General features: G+C 40.0%; 1 protein-coding gene across 1 annotated transcript in view; it reads left to right on the forward strand.

Moving 5' to 3' along the window:
- LY75 (lymphocyte antigen 75) overlaps positions 1-14,738 on the forward strand; it is an 81,563-nt gene that overhangs the window by 45,949 nt on the left and 20,876 nt on the right. Inside the window, exons 19-26 of the mRNA XM_063318315.1 lie at positions 3,570-3,634; positions 6,428-6,498; positions 7,321-7,457; positions 7,672-7,777; positions 9,231-9,391; positions 12,256-12,382; positions 13,072-13,298; positions 14,286-14,454. Of these exons, the coding sequence (XP_063174385.1) occupies positions 3,570-3,634; positions 6,428-6,498; positions 7,321-7,457; positions 7,672-7,777; positions 9,231-9,391; positions 12,256-12,382; positions 13,072-13,298; positions 14,286-14,454 (1,063 nt within the window). The remainder of the gene's footprint in view (positions 1-3,569; positions 3,635-6,427; positions 6,499-7,320; positions 7,458-7,671; positions 7,778-9,230; positions 9,392-12,255; positions 12,383-13,071; positions 13,299-14,285; positions 14,455-14,738) is intronic.

Below are 14,738 nucleotides of genomic sequence, written 5' to 3' on the forward strand. Positions count from 1 at the left end.
ACCCCCAGCTCCCCCAGGGACGGGTCCGTCACCTCTAGAATATCATCCATCCATCTTGCCCTTGGTCGGCCCGTCTTCCTTTTGCCTTCCACTCTCCCTAGCATCAGCATCTTCTCCAGGCTGTCCTGTCTTCTCATTATGTGGCCAAAGTATTTCAGTTTTGCCTTTAATATCGTTCCCTCAAGTGAGCAGTCTGGCTTTATTTCCTGGAGGATGGACTGGTTTGATCTTCTTGCAGTCCAAGGCACTCTCAGAATTTTCTTCCAACACCACAGTTCAAAAGCATCTATCTTCCTTCTCTCAGCCTTCCTTATGGTCCAGCTCTCGCAGCCATATGTTACTACGGGGAACACCTGTCATGAGTAAGGATGGCGAGCAGGGGGCTCCCATCCAGACTGTCAAGCGCATGCGTAGCACTGAGGAATTGGTCAGCCATTCAAAGAGACACAGATCAGGACCGCCTTAACCTTTGGGGTTTATATGTCTGGGTTTTCCCACGCTTCTTCAGTTTGTTAGGATTCCTGTTAAGTACTAGCAATAAATATTAGAGACCAGTTCCTTGTCTCAGCGTGTTTTCTGGCTGTTAGGACAACACCATTGCTTTAACTATGCAGACCTTTGTCGTCAGTGTGATGTCTCTGCTCTTAACTATTTTATCGAGATTTGTCATTGCTCTTCTCCCAAGGATTAAGCGTCTTCTCATTTCCTGACTGCAGTCAGCATCTGCAGTAATCTTTGCACCTAGAAATACAAAGTCTTTCACTGCTTCTACATTTTCTCCCTCTATTTGCCAATTATCAATCAAGCTGGTTGCCATAATCTTGATTTCTTTGAGGTTTAGCTGCAAGCCAGCTTTTGCACTTTCTTCTTTCACCTTCATCATAAGGCTCCTCAGTTCCTCTTCACTTTCAGCCATCAAAGTGGTATCATCTGCATATCTGAGATTGTTAATGTTTCTTCCAGAGATTTTAACTCCAGCCTTGGATTCCTCAAGCCCAGCATGTCGCATGATGTGTTCTGCATACAAGTTGAATAGGTAGGGTGAGAGTATACAGCCCTGCCGTACTCCTTTCCCAATCTTATACCAGTCCATTGTTCCGTGGTCTGTTCTTACTGTCACTACCTGGTCGTTATACAGATTCTTCAGGAGGCATACAAGATGACTTGGTATCCCCATACCACTAAGAACTTGCCACAATTTCTTATGGTCCACACAGTCAAAGGCTTTAGAATAGTCAATAAAACAGAAACAGATGTTTTTCTGAAATTCCCTGGCTTTTTCCATTATCCAGCGGATATTGGCAATTTGGTCTCTAGTTCCTCTGCCTTTTCTAAACCCAGCTTGTACATCTGGCAATTCTCGCTCCATGAAGTGCTGAAGTCTACCTTGCAGGATCTTGAGCATTACCTTACTGGCATGTGAAATGAGTGCCACTGTTCGATAGTTTGAACATTCTTTAGTGTTCCCCTTTTTTGGTATGGGGATATAAGTTGATTTTTTCCAATCTGATGGCCATTCTTGTGTTTTCCAAATTTTCTGGCATATAGCATGCATTACCTTGACAGCATCATCTTGCAAGATTTTGAACAGTTCAGCTGGGATGCCATCGTCTCCTGCTGCCTTGTTATTAGCAATGCTTCTTAAGGCCCATTCAACCTCACTCTTCAGGATGTCTGGCTCTAGCTCGCTGACCACACCGTCAAAGCTATCCTCAATATTGTTATCCTTCCTATACAGGTCTTCTGTATATTCTTGCCACCTTTTCTTGATCTCTTTTTCTTCTGTTAGGTCCTTGCCATCTTTGTTTTTGATCATACCCATTTTTGCCTGGAATTTACCTCCGATGTTTCTAAGTTTCTGGAAGAGGTCTCTTGTCCTTCCTATTCTATTGTCTTCTTCCACTTCCGCGCATTGCTTGTTTAAAAATAATTCCTTCTCTCTTCTGGCTAACCTCTGGAATTTTGCATTTAATTGGGCATATCTCCCCCTATCACTGTTGCCTTTTGCTTTCCTTCTTTCTTGGGCTACTTCTAGTGTCTCAGCAGACAGCCATTTTGCCTTCTTGGTTTTCTCTTTCTTTGGGATGTATTTTGTTGCCGCCTCCTGAACAATGCTGCGAACTTCTGTCCAGAGTTCTTCCGGGACCCTATCTACTAAGTCCAGTCCCTTAAATCGATTCTTCACCTCCACTGCATATTCCTTAGGAATATTAGTGAGCTCATATCTAGCTGATCTGTGGGTCTTCCCTAATCTCTTTACTCTGATCCTAACTTGTGCAAGAAGAAGTTCGTGATCGGAACTACAGTCAGCTCCAGGTCTTGTTTTTACCGACTGTACAGATGTCCGCCACCTTTGGCTGCAAAGGATGTAGTCAATCTGATTTCGGTGTTGTCCGTCTGGTGAAGTCCATGTATAAAGCCGTCTCTTAGGTTGTTGGAAGAGAGTGTTTGTTATGCAGAGTGAATTGTCTTGGCAAAATTCTATCAGCCTATGTCCTGCTTCGTTTTGTTCTCCCAGGCCATACTTACCTGTAATTCCAGGTGTCATTTGACTGCCCACCTTAGCATTCCAGTCTCCTGTGATGAAAATAACATCTCTTTTAGGCGTGTCATCCAGTAGGTGCTGCAGATCCTCATAGAACTGCTCTACTTCAGCTTCTTCAGCATTTGTGGTTGGGGCGTATATTTGGATCACTGTGATGTTAGATGGCTTGCCCTGAATTCGAATTGAGATCATTCTGTCGTTTTTTGGATTGTATCCAAGCACTGCTTTCACCACTTGACTATTAATTATGAAGGCTACTCCATTTCTTCTGTGGCCCTCTTGTCCACAGTAGTAGATCTGGTGGTCATTTGATGTGAAGTGGCCCATTCCAGTCCATTTCAGTTCACTGATGCCTAAAATGTCTATCTTTAATCTTGACATCTCACCAATAACCACATCCAATTTGCCCTGGCTCATAGATCTTACATTCCAGGTTCCAATGGTGTGTTGATCCTTAGAACATTGGATTCGCCGTTCACCGCCAGCACCGTCGGCTGCTAGCCATCCTTTCGGCTTTGAGCTAGCTGCGTCATCACGTCTGGGGCTAGTTGAACTCATCCTCTGTTCCTCCCCAGTAGCATTTTGACCATCTTCCGACCTGGGGGTCTCATCTTCCGATGGTATACCGACATCTCTCTGGTTGTACTGATCCATTTAGTTTTCACGGCAAGAATACTGGGGTGGGTTGCTATTACCTTCCCCAGGGATCGCATTTAGTCTGACCTCTCTGTCATGACCTTCCCGTCTTGGGTGGCCCTTCACGGTTTAGCTCATGGCATCATTGAGGTGCTCAAGCTCCAGTACCACGACAAGGTAGCGATCCTTTGCTGAAGGGATTGGATATTAGAGCTCCCTAAAAAGGAGTTGAGATGAACATATAACAAACCAAGAGTCATGAGGCTTTTTATCTTCTTCTCAAAGATTGCCACACTCTCATGCAACTGAGAAATATTTTTCAGTATTGAATGGAAGAGGTGTGACATTGGATATTGCATTTCATGCTAATACAATCTGCTTTTGGCAGTTACTGGACGAGAATCAGAACTGGTGGCTGAAATACAGAAGTCCTCCAAGTCGCTACCGTTCTCAGTAAGTAGAAACATCAGTCTGTGTTGTTCTAAAGATTGTTTATTTTATGAAAATTATTTACTATATGTGATGCTGTATCTACCACATATGGCTGAAGGTCAGATACTGAATGGTAAATCTCAGGGGCTGGTAATTTGTTTTAAGAATACATTTTGTCCTTAAAACATATTTTTACAGTGGTTCAAGTAGAAATTTAAGAATAGAATGGATTGGTCAAAGGTTTGCTACTTTCCTGTTCCATAAACAGTTGCACATGAGCTAGCAGAAGGCAGTGTTTTGCAAGATTTAGTGCAAGTGATTGTGCTAGTACCAGTTTTTTTGCACCTTTTATGAAAAATTGGGCAGTTGGAGGCATGCCTTTGAATTTTGTTTCTCTTTGTTCATTCCCTTTTGGGGGTGGTGCAACATTAGGAAAGACCCTTCAGTTTGTTGGAGACGCTCTCCCCCTGTGGGAGCATGTCTCTGGACCCAGTCCAATTTTATTTTAAAATGCAAATGGACAAGGAAAAAAAGCAAGGGGTGTGTGTGTGGGGGGCAGCTTATCACATTAGTCTCAAGTTTTCACTGTGTGTAACAGTAGGATCATCACACTCATGCTGCATCCATTCTCCCAGGTTCCTGGGTAGCATAGAAATACAAAGTAAAATCTCCTTGGAGTCGAGCTCAACTCCTGGTGACCTCAGTAATAGTCTTCTTGGCAATTATAGGGAAGTAGGTTGCCCTTGTCTTCTTTCAGGATGATTTTTCACTTCCTAGTCCAGCCTACAGCCCTGGTATTCCCTGGAGGTCTCCCATCCAAATACTAACCACGCCCAACTTTCTAGGCTTCCAAGCCCAGACAAGGTTGGACTGGAGCTGCCACTGCTAAGGCCTTGGGTAGCATATGCCAAGTAATTCCACATCTTAGCAAAAACTTCCAAATTAGGTTGAACTGAGAGTGTCTTGTCTAGAGCTACTCAGTTCAGATGGGGATTTAAACACTGAGTGCCATAACCCAGCACTGAAGCTGCTACATCATTGCACATTTGATGAACCTTCTTGCTAGTAGTTCAAGTGTTTGTGTTTTGTTTGTGGACGCAGTTCAGGGGTTCATCCTCTGAAGACTTGTGATCTTGGTGTCTGAGGTAGCATTTGATTTTACATAAATCCCTCCAGATGATAACCTGGGCACTTAACTGAATGTCTTCCCATCAGACTTCATCTGAGTAGTGATTGGAAAAACTATCTTCTCTTTTGTCATGTCCCAGCTCTGGAGGCTGCCCGGGAGCTAGTGCTTACAGTTTTCAGCGTTCAGAAAGTCTATTAGTCTTGGTTATGTTACCACTTGTAGAATTATTGCCCAGTGCTCTTCATTCTGTTACAGTCCCATTACTACACCTTTGTATTTTTTAATAGATGGTTTTATCGTCAGCCAACCTAGAGATGTTAAGCTGAAGACAGTTCAGAATTCCTAAATAATTAAATCAAATCAAATCAAATCTGTTATAGGTATACAGTTCTCTACAATTTCTGTGTGATCTACAAGTGCTGTTGGCACCCAACTTTCTTATTTATTTATTTATTCAGTCATTCATTCATTCCAAATAATTTTACCTCCAACCTTTAGTCAAAAAAGGCTATCAGATCAGCTGACAAATATGAGTAGAGGAGCTAGTTCCTGTCCTCAGGCTCACAAACTAAAAAGGAAGACTCGCAAGGAAATTGAATGAGTGGACAGAAGAAAAAGCAATTTCAGCTCTAAAGGTTTTGTGCTTCTTGAACCTTAGGCCTAAAGGAAAGCTAAACTTAGTGTGGTAAAATAATTGACTCAGTTCCTGAACATTCATCCCAAACAACTGGGGGCAAGGGTGGAGGGATTCTTGTTACTTTTGTATTACATTCTGATTATTACTGTCTAATTATTGATTATTTTCAATTACTGTTAAGGGTAGAAATTTACAGGGCAAGCTGTAATAAAACAAAGTGAAAACAATCCATTTAAAACCCAAAGGAACTGTAAAAGATTGTAAGACAGCAAAGAAGCAATAAGAATATAAAAAAAGCATTAATCCAGTAAAACACCATTCGGGGTGGGGGGTGATCCATAGGCTGTAATATAGCCAAAGCTAAAAGAACTTTCCCTGGTACTGAAAACAATTGTAAAATTAGAGGCCAGATGAGTCTTTGCAGAAAGAGCAGGCTAAGTTCAAAGCACCCAAGGAGAGAATACAGTTTTCAGGAAGTATCTTGGCATACAAATGTAGTTGTCCTGAGCCAGATTCTCCCTCCACCGATTGAGCCCCAGACCAAAAGAAAACCTCAAAGTTCAGATGTTATTTCATGCAAATTGAAGATGTGGAGCTTTTACCAGGATTGGAATTGGAGCACTGGTGGAGCCGTCCTCCCCCTCCTGTCAGTCTCGCTCTCGATTGGGCCTTACTGCCAGTGGCACCCACCTGGGTGGGGTTGAAACAGGCAGGATGGTTGAAGTGCGATCGTGAACCAAGCCCTTCCTCCTTCTTATGTCTCATACATGTGGACAAAAGGAGCAGGTCTGTGCACTAGCGGTACCAAAAAAAAGATGCCAATGCTTCCTTCTCTTAATTTTACCACATTACACTATCATGTAAATGCTGCAGTTATGTACTTGTATCTTGATATTTGATGTAAGGTGTAACATTTGCATGATGATGTCATTGAGGACGTTCCATCATTCTATCCCTGACTGTACTGCTGGCATACCACCCTGTGGCTGTATGTACCTTGTTCCCTTTTTAAAAAAAATAAATAATACTCTATTTCTTTTTTCTTAAGCTTTTTTCCACGCTATTATGAACATTACTTCAGAAAATGCTGGCATATCTCTTATCGATCCTGGTTCAGAGGTAATAGCTTTAATTTTTTTTTTAACAAGTTTACATTTTGAGAAATGTTCTCAGACTCTCTCCTAATGAGCTTTTCTTTGTGGGATTCTTGCTTCCTACTACATAATTTTTAATCTCAAATTCTGCCAACTTGAGTCAGCCAGGTCAGAAAATGTAAGTGGTTGCTCTTTAGCCTCCTGGATCTTTTTGCTTATATACTTATTTTAATTGAAAGCAACAGGAGGTAAACAGGTTAAAGTTTGTGCCTCCAAAATAACTGTTCTGAGGCTGTAAGCGTGTTGCCATCTATAGGAATTTTATCTGCTTCCACCATTTATCTCCTGTCCATATCATCCTAACTGTTTTCAGCCTGCTGGATCTGAGGATTTGGATTGTTCTGATACTTAATATGCTTCTCTTAACATTTTTCATTTTATTACTGAACTTGCAGTTTCAGGGCTAAATCAAACAAATGATCTTACTAGTCCAACATTGATAGCAACTCTCCAACTTTCAAGCAGAAATATTTTCTGACTGGTTATTACCTAAAGTAGTTTTAACTAAAAATCCTCTGGTTGAACATGGGACCATCTGTGGGCTTTGCTTCTGACCAAGAGGTCTTACTCATTCATTCATTAATATATCCATTCATTCATTCAGTGTTAAACTTATCCCAACAACTGAGGACTCTTTTTAGTTTAAAGCTTAAAATTAAATTTGCAACCAAGAATATTAAAAACAATCATCAATTAAAACCCTATTTTATTTTATATATTAAACTTAGTGAGAGGCCTTTGAGTAAGGGCGTATCAGCATAACCATTCTCTATTTATGATTCTGCAGACAGTGCATTAAGTTGCAGCACAAAACTCCCTTTCATTTGTGAGAGATATAATGCATCGTTATTGGAGACAGGTGAACCAGTCTATAAACCACCTCAGGGAAGCTGTCCTGAAAATTGGGGTTTGTTCCTGAATAAGGTAAAGCATAAATAATTTGGGATTCTGAACTTTATACCTCAGTCCTCAGAAGGTGATTTGAAATGGTTACTTAATGGTCATTTAAAGATCTGTAATAACTTGCAACTGACAAACTTGATGTTGGGCTACTATGTAAACACAGTTTAAACAACTATCAAAAGTGTTTGTGAAATATGTACATTAGATGTTACATTGGAAAAAAAACCTTTTACAGTGTTATCGAAAGGTGACCCCCCAGGACTTGACATTTAAAAAAGCAGACGAATATTGTCAATCTTTAGGAGGATACCTTCCTTCCATCAAAAGCCAAGCTGAACAAGGTAAGAGAAGACATTCCATACATAGCTCTGTGTCTCAGGACTCTTTCCCATATACGTAAATGTTGTAACTTGATTACTTGAAGTTGTACATGGACCTGCTCCTGGGAAAGGCTTTGCGTATGAAATGATACAAAAGTTCTCTTCATGGACATCCACTGGGGGGGAGACAAATCACAAAACCAGCCTTGTGATGCATCCTCTTCCCCTTTTGTACAAGTGTTTTGACATCACATGCACACACATAAAGGGCAGAGAATTCTGCAGATACCCTGTTTGTTTTGCTAAATCTCTGATTATCATTCTTCTTGCATGTCCCCGCATGTCCCCTTCCCCTTGGTGTAGTAGAAAACTGCCTGTTCCAAAAAAAAATTAGGGACAGTGACTATTACTATTATTTGGGAATGCACTATAATTTTACAGTTGGTATCATCTCTATTCTTTCAAAATCTTAAGAGGTTCCCAGTTTTTAAATTAAAACTGAGAATTGTCACAAGCTGTGTGGGTGTGAATGTAAGCACTGTATTTCCTTATTATTAGCTATATTATTTTTTATGAATTAATTATAATATTTCTACACCAGACTTCAGGCAGTTTACAATAAATAAAACAAAAACAGAGAACTTTCTCATTCTCATAGCTAAAAAGAGCAGCAGTGATTAATAACACTCCCCCCAACTAACTAGAAGGCACTAATCTCTGAATGTCCAACAAATAGAAACAGTCTTTTACCATCCTTTGAGATGACAATATAATGTGTGGGACATAAAAAGCACAGCACGGTAGTGATATCTTTGTGGAAGAGAATAGAAATGACTGTGGTCTGAAGAAGGAACAATTGAGTGCAATGCAGACTGCCTCTGCCCGTGTTTACAGGTAAGTGAACTCAGGCGTGGACACTGGGGATCTTCTTCCATGGATGGTCTAGTGGTTAAGGCACCAGGCCAGAAACCAGAAGACTGAGAGTTCTAGTCCCACCCTTAGGCATGAAAGCCGGCTGGGTGACCTTGGGCCAGTCACTCTCTGTCAGCCCAACCCACCTCACAGGGTGGTTGTTGTGGGGATCATAGGAGGAGGAAGGAGTATTAAGTATGTTCGCCGCCTTGAGTTTTTTATAAAAAAAATAAGGCGGGATAGAAAATAAAATAAATACATTCCATCAATGAGCCTTAGTATATAATCTGTATGATTGATTGATAAAATCAGGAAATTATCAACAACAAAAAGATCCATCATGTTATATATGCAGCAGGGGCGTGGGGGGTCCAAAAAGTCAAGATGGTGGCCACAACCATGCAGTTGAAGCTCTGCCCCCCTTTTTTACTTGTGATGCATGTTAAAAGGGGCATGGCTTCAATATTGACTTCAATATTGATCAGGGACACCCCTGATCTGTAAATTAATTCCTTTAGGTGTTTAATCCTAATATGCAAATATTTATCTTCTTTCCCAACAGATTTTATAACATCCTTACTCCCCAGCATGCCCCCAAAGATTTGGATTGGTTTATACATCCAGATGCATACCCAGGAAAATAAGTGGACTGATGGCAGTGATTTAGATTACGCCAACTTCCATCCTTTGCTTCAAGGAAAGGCGAGACAAGTTCAGATAGATGTGAGTTGTTGGCATGGTTCTCACACGATAGGATTTCCCTACAATTTATTTAAAGCAGAAAAAGGCTTTGCTTTTACCAATTTAGAGGAGAAATGGGAAGTCAAAAATAGGAAAGTCTATCCCATCCATTTTGAATATTTAGTTTGTAGTGGAATTCCTTCTTCAGAAGTTTAAGTGCACAATGGGATCATTTACATTATGTTAAATATTGTTTGTGCTATAATTGTTACAGCAGCCTAAGAAATACAATTTTAGTAAGAAGCTTAATTATAGTCACAGTAGGTAGCATCACCTAGTCAACCTGGGCCGATCTTGAAAAAGCTAAGCAGGGTCAGCCCTTCTTAGTACTGGGATGGGAGAATATCAGGAAATTCTAGACTAAGAAATTGAAAAAACAGTTTCAGAAGAAGGTGACAGCACAGCCTTCCATATTTTTACCAAGAGAATAACATGGGCCTTTCCATATTCAGTTATTGCTTAATTTCATTATAATAAAAGGGAGGAAAGAGTAACTTTAAAAAAACAAAAGTAACAGTCATTTTTTTCCTATTATTTCATATCTCAGTTCCCTGGTTTATATGTAAAACTAAACAAAATTATTTGGTCAACTTTTTTGAGACAAAGCAGCTTCAGAAATCTGAACTGTTTCAAGGTTTCTGAAATGGATTCTTTCAGTAAATTATAGTTAAGACTAAAGGTTTGGATTTAGACCCCAGGGCTGTGCAAGAAACAAATAAAAATTTATTCTGAAGTCAGAATTAAGCTCAACGTTTTGAGAGTTACACTGTGAGAATGCAAAATAGGTCTCTTGTGCTCTCATTTTATTTCAGAGTCACAAAAGTGCATGGAGTGGTGGTCCATGCTAGTACTACCTTCCATCTAATTTAGAGCAAAATTGTTAAAGAGAATGATGGGGGGTGGAACCTAAAATATTTTTAAATTCCCCATAGCAAAGAGCAGAAGCAAAAGCTGGGCATGCTTTCTATAGCCGGCCTCCACAGACAAGCTGTAGAACTTGGGCAAGCAAAGAAGCAATTGTAGTGGATTTACTTCAGTCCAGCCTATGATAACCTTAATAATTCTCTAGCTGTTGGCTTCAGATGTCTTTCTACTGCACATATAAAGATACATGTTCTGTACTTAACAACCTAAATGCTTAACAGTGAAGCATCATTACCTGAAATACATATTTGTTTTACCATTTATATGCTGCCACATTCCATATGACTCTCGGTGGTTCACATACAGTAAAAAACAAAAAATAAAAAAATCTTGAAACAGTTCCAGAAAACAAGTGAAGATAAAATAGAATTATGGTTTCCCACTGAGGTAAAACCTTTGTATTTGGCAACCAGGCTGAAAAGAAAGCACAGACAGAACACATGCAGAACCTCCAGGGCAAAGTCATCACATTATAACCCATGAACTCTAATTTTTCATGAGCAAAAAACATGTAAAAACAGCAATAAATTTACTTACCAGGCATGCAGCAATTTTTCTCTCATGCCAGTCAGTTGGCTGTCCACAGTTAGTCCTGACAGAAAATCGTGTGGCTTCAGACCACCCATCTGATCCAGGTGACTCAGCAGCATTGAACGTTTGGATGGGTGGTGGGTGGTGGCCACTGTTTAGAGCAAAGATTCCTGACTGCTTGGGGCCGCTGAACATATTTAGAACATTAGGAGCACGTGATGGAAGCTCTCACAGAAGAGTTTCCAGAGGGGCAAGCAAAGCATCAGCCTGCGGTTAGATGCCATTTTATTTTCTAAGAACCCCCTTAGGTGGAGCCCAGAGGCATCATTTGAAAAGCGGATTTTGCTGGTATTCTCCTTTGCCACATGCTAACTACTTTTTTAATTAAAAGAATCTTTAACAAGTGAAATTAGTAGGCAAGGGGACTTGCCATCCTCAGGGTCTCATGGATGACAAAAGGGGCTAGTCTTCAGCCAGTTTCCAATGGCTGGGTTGGAAAAGTCCAGCAGTGGGAGCCTGATCTTGAAGATCAGCTGTTCTACCAAGTTAGTGTCCAATGTGAGCAACCGGGCACCATCTTATCACCTGTCGTAGGGACAACCTCATGCAGGAGCGTGGTTGTCAGGCACATGATATGTTGTTGGGCAACACTGCACAGCCTAGAAGGGAGCTTTCTGTATACTCACTTTGCTTTGGCATGTGAGAACATGCTCCAGATGCCTCCCTTCTCTCTGAGAAGGAGCCAGGTGGAGGAGCGGAGGCTGCATGCTTTCGCTTGCTAAAGAAAAGTTGGGGCCAGTCCCCTGGCTGCTGTTCCTGCTTGGGATGCAGTTACGCACTCAGTTTCATATCCCTTCAGGTCTTCAGGTGGTAGATGATGCCGATCCTCACTCCACCAAAGCTTTTCCTTCTGATTGCTGCTGATGGCAGGCAGGCAGGTCATTACACTGCTTCATTCATTAGTTAAAAGCGCCCAGTGTTAATAAATCTGCAGAATGGGATGGGAGATAGAACATTTCCAGAATATGGGATGTGTTGTTTTGAACTTAGAATACTCAAAACGGTTATTGATTTTGATTTCAGCGTAACTTGCACATCCCTACTAGATAGAACATTAAACCACGATGAGTTTAAAACCAAAGCAAGACCCTCATCTCCTTCAAGTAGCTATGTTAGAATGCAAGAGGTATGGGTAGCTGACAAGCCCATTTTACTCATGCAGCAGTTAGGTGCATAATTTAGCAATGCATCCAAACATCATCCATGTTTAATTTAATTGTGTCTTCATTGTACTATAAATAAGTATCAGAGATTTAAATCATGCTTCAGAATTGTTCATGGGAGATGCCTGCACTGCAAATATAATGTTATCTTTCTGTTTTTTTCCCCAGTTATATAATGAGGAAGTGAATAACCAGTGTGCTGTTTTGCTCAATGACCCCAAGTCATTTGTAGGAACTTGGAATTTTACTTCTTGTGCTGATACTCTGTCTTTGGCCATATGTCAGAAGCAGCCAGGTATGTGAGGTGGAGAAATACAGGCTTGAAATACCTGTTTCTTACTTTAGATGGCATTTTAGATGTACAGATACCGCAGTCGGTACATAAAATGTTTAATAAGTTATATGAGAAGAGCCACCTGCAAATCTCCTGTCCTTGATGGATCTGCATTGGGGAGCTTGATGGTAAGGATCTAGAAGTCTTAAAAAGCAGCTCAGTTTCTATGGTAATATTTAATTACTTTAAAAGTAACTCCCAAAGTAAATTGATCTTGGATGAGAGCTAGGATGGAACACTGTATTACTGGCTTTTCGTGTCATGTTGTTTTACTTTTGAAAGCTTCCTGATTCAAGCTCAGCTGTCATCTTTTTGGAGGAAGGAGAAATAATTCTTTCTCTTGTGCCAAAAAGGAATGCTTTTTAGGATGATGCTTGTCATTAGATGTTCTTTACAAGTATTTAAAATTATTTCTAGGAAAATCTGACTAATTAATCTCGATTGTTGTCTTTGTATATCAATTGGATTAATTTAAGTGGTTCATTGAGATTTAGTACTACAGTTCTAATCTTAGTATGTCACCCAAAATACAATGTGCTACAAAAGGTATTGGGTGTTAAAAACCTATTCCCTGACCATTACTCCTGAAAATAAAATTCTTTATTGTATATTATTTCAGTTCCCCTCTTCAACTGCTTATTCTTCTGTAGATGCTGTAGAAAACCAGACAGCACAAGTGCCTGAAGGTACCATGAAATATGAAAATGTCACCTACACTATAATTCTGAGGAACCTGACATGGCATGATGCCCAGGAGGAATGCCTGAAGAACAATATGAGGCTGGTTAGCATTACAGAACAATATCAGCAGGCTTTCCTTGGTTCTCAGGCGGCTCTCCGTAACTACCAGCTCTGGATTGGGCTCTCCAGCAAAGATGTAAGGTTCTGCTTTTCATTTCAAACCTACTCTTGAAATAAAAAATATTAGGAGTGTGATAAAATGGATGAGTATATTTTAAATAATGCCTGTAAAATATGAGTATTATGGCTACTGAGAGTGCTGAAACCTGTTGCAGATGGCTGTCTCATGAATGCCTTTTTAGAATGTCTAATGATGGGAATAAATTCTTTTTGCACCTTTAAAGGGTGGGCACAGTGCATTTGTTAAAAAAAAAAACAACGGCACTCTCAAATCCAGTGTCATGGGAATGCCCACACAGCTCAAGAGCAATCTTACCCAAAATGATACCTGTTAGATAATTAGACTTAATTATCTTAAGCTTTCCAATCAGTATGACCATTGACCATGCAACCTAGGGATTATGGGGACTGAAAGCCAACACTTCTATAAATCATCAGGTTGGGAGGGGCATAGCTTTCTACATGAAGCTGCTGGGTGAGGTTATCTGCCAGTTTGGGGTTCAATATCATCAATATACTGATGATATCCAATTATATCTTTCAACCCCAGACCAGCCAAGTGAGACTGTTGAGGTCCTGTCTCAGTGCTTGGAGGTTGTACAAGCCTGGATAGGGAGAAAATGACTCCAACTCAATCCTACCAATATATTAGGCTGTGGATGTCCAGCTTGCATATTATCCAGTAAAAGTCTATGTGACAAAGTGTGATGAACAATGCAGAAAGTATATGCCAGCTTAAATACAAAAACTTCCAAAAACAATTAAGCTCTAAGATCAGAGTCCACCATCCCCTGAGTTCTTGTTTTTCTAAGCTAACAAGCATTTGGCATAGGTAATTAGCATAGTTGACCTCCAAATTTTTATTGTTATGATATTTTTTCTAATATCTATCCAAAAACTACTTGCTTGAATTTTAAATCCATTATTTCTTGTCATAGCTTCTAGAACAGATTGGTATTTTGTTTTATCCAGCTAATCTTTCTTCTTTCTGTTACGTTACTAGGGTGGAATACATTATCAGTGGTCAGATAAAAAACACATTAGCTTCAGTCGTTGGTCTGAAGAAGACAAAGATTTACTTGATGACTGTGTGTATTTGGATACTGATGGATTCTGGAAAACATCTGAATGTTATACAGAAAAACCAGGAGCAATTTGCTACTTACCAGGAAGTAGGGGTTCTCTTATTATTATATGTCATGAATCTATAGTTTTGCATTGAAAATGCTTTTGGAAATATTTTAGATCTGTAAAATAGAAATGAAAATATATAACTATATAAAAAGATAGAAAATAAACTATTACGTATTATATATGTACTTAAAATTCCATAGCTACCCACCCAGTGCTTTCATAATTCTTACTGACTGTGCCAACCACTCAATTACTGGTTTGTGAATTTGGAATAAGTTTCAAGGGGTCCACATTCTCTTTCTTCCCCTCTCTAAAATAAATC

This window comes from Candoia aspera, chromosome 1, assembly GCF_035149785.1.
Source record: "Candoia aspera isolate rCanAsp1 chromosome 1, rCanAsp1.hap2, whole genome shotgun sequence".
In the NCBI taxonomy this organism is placed as follows: Eukaryota; Metazoa; Chordata; class Lepidosauria; order Squamata; family Boidae; genus Candoia; species Candoia aspera.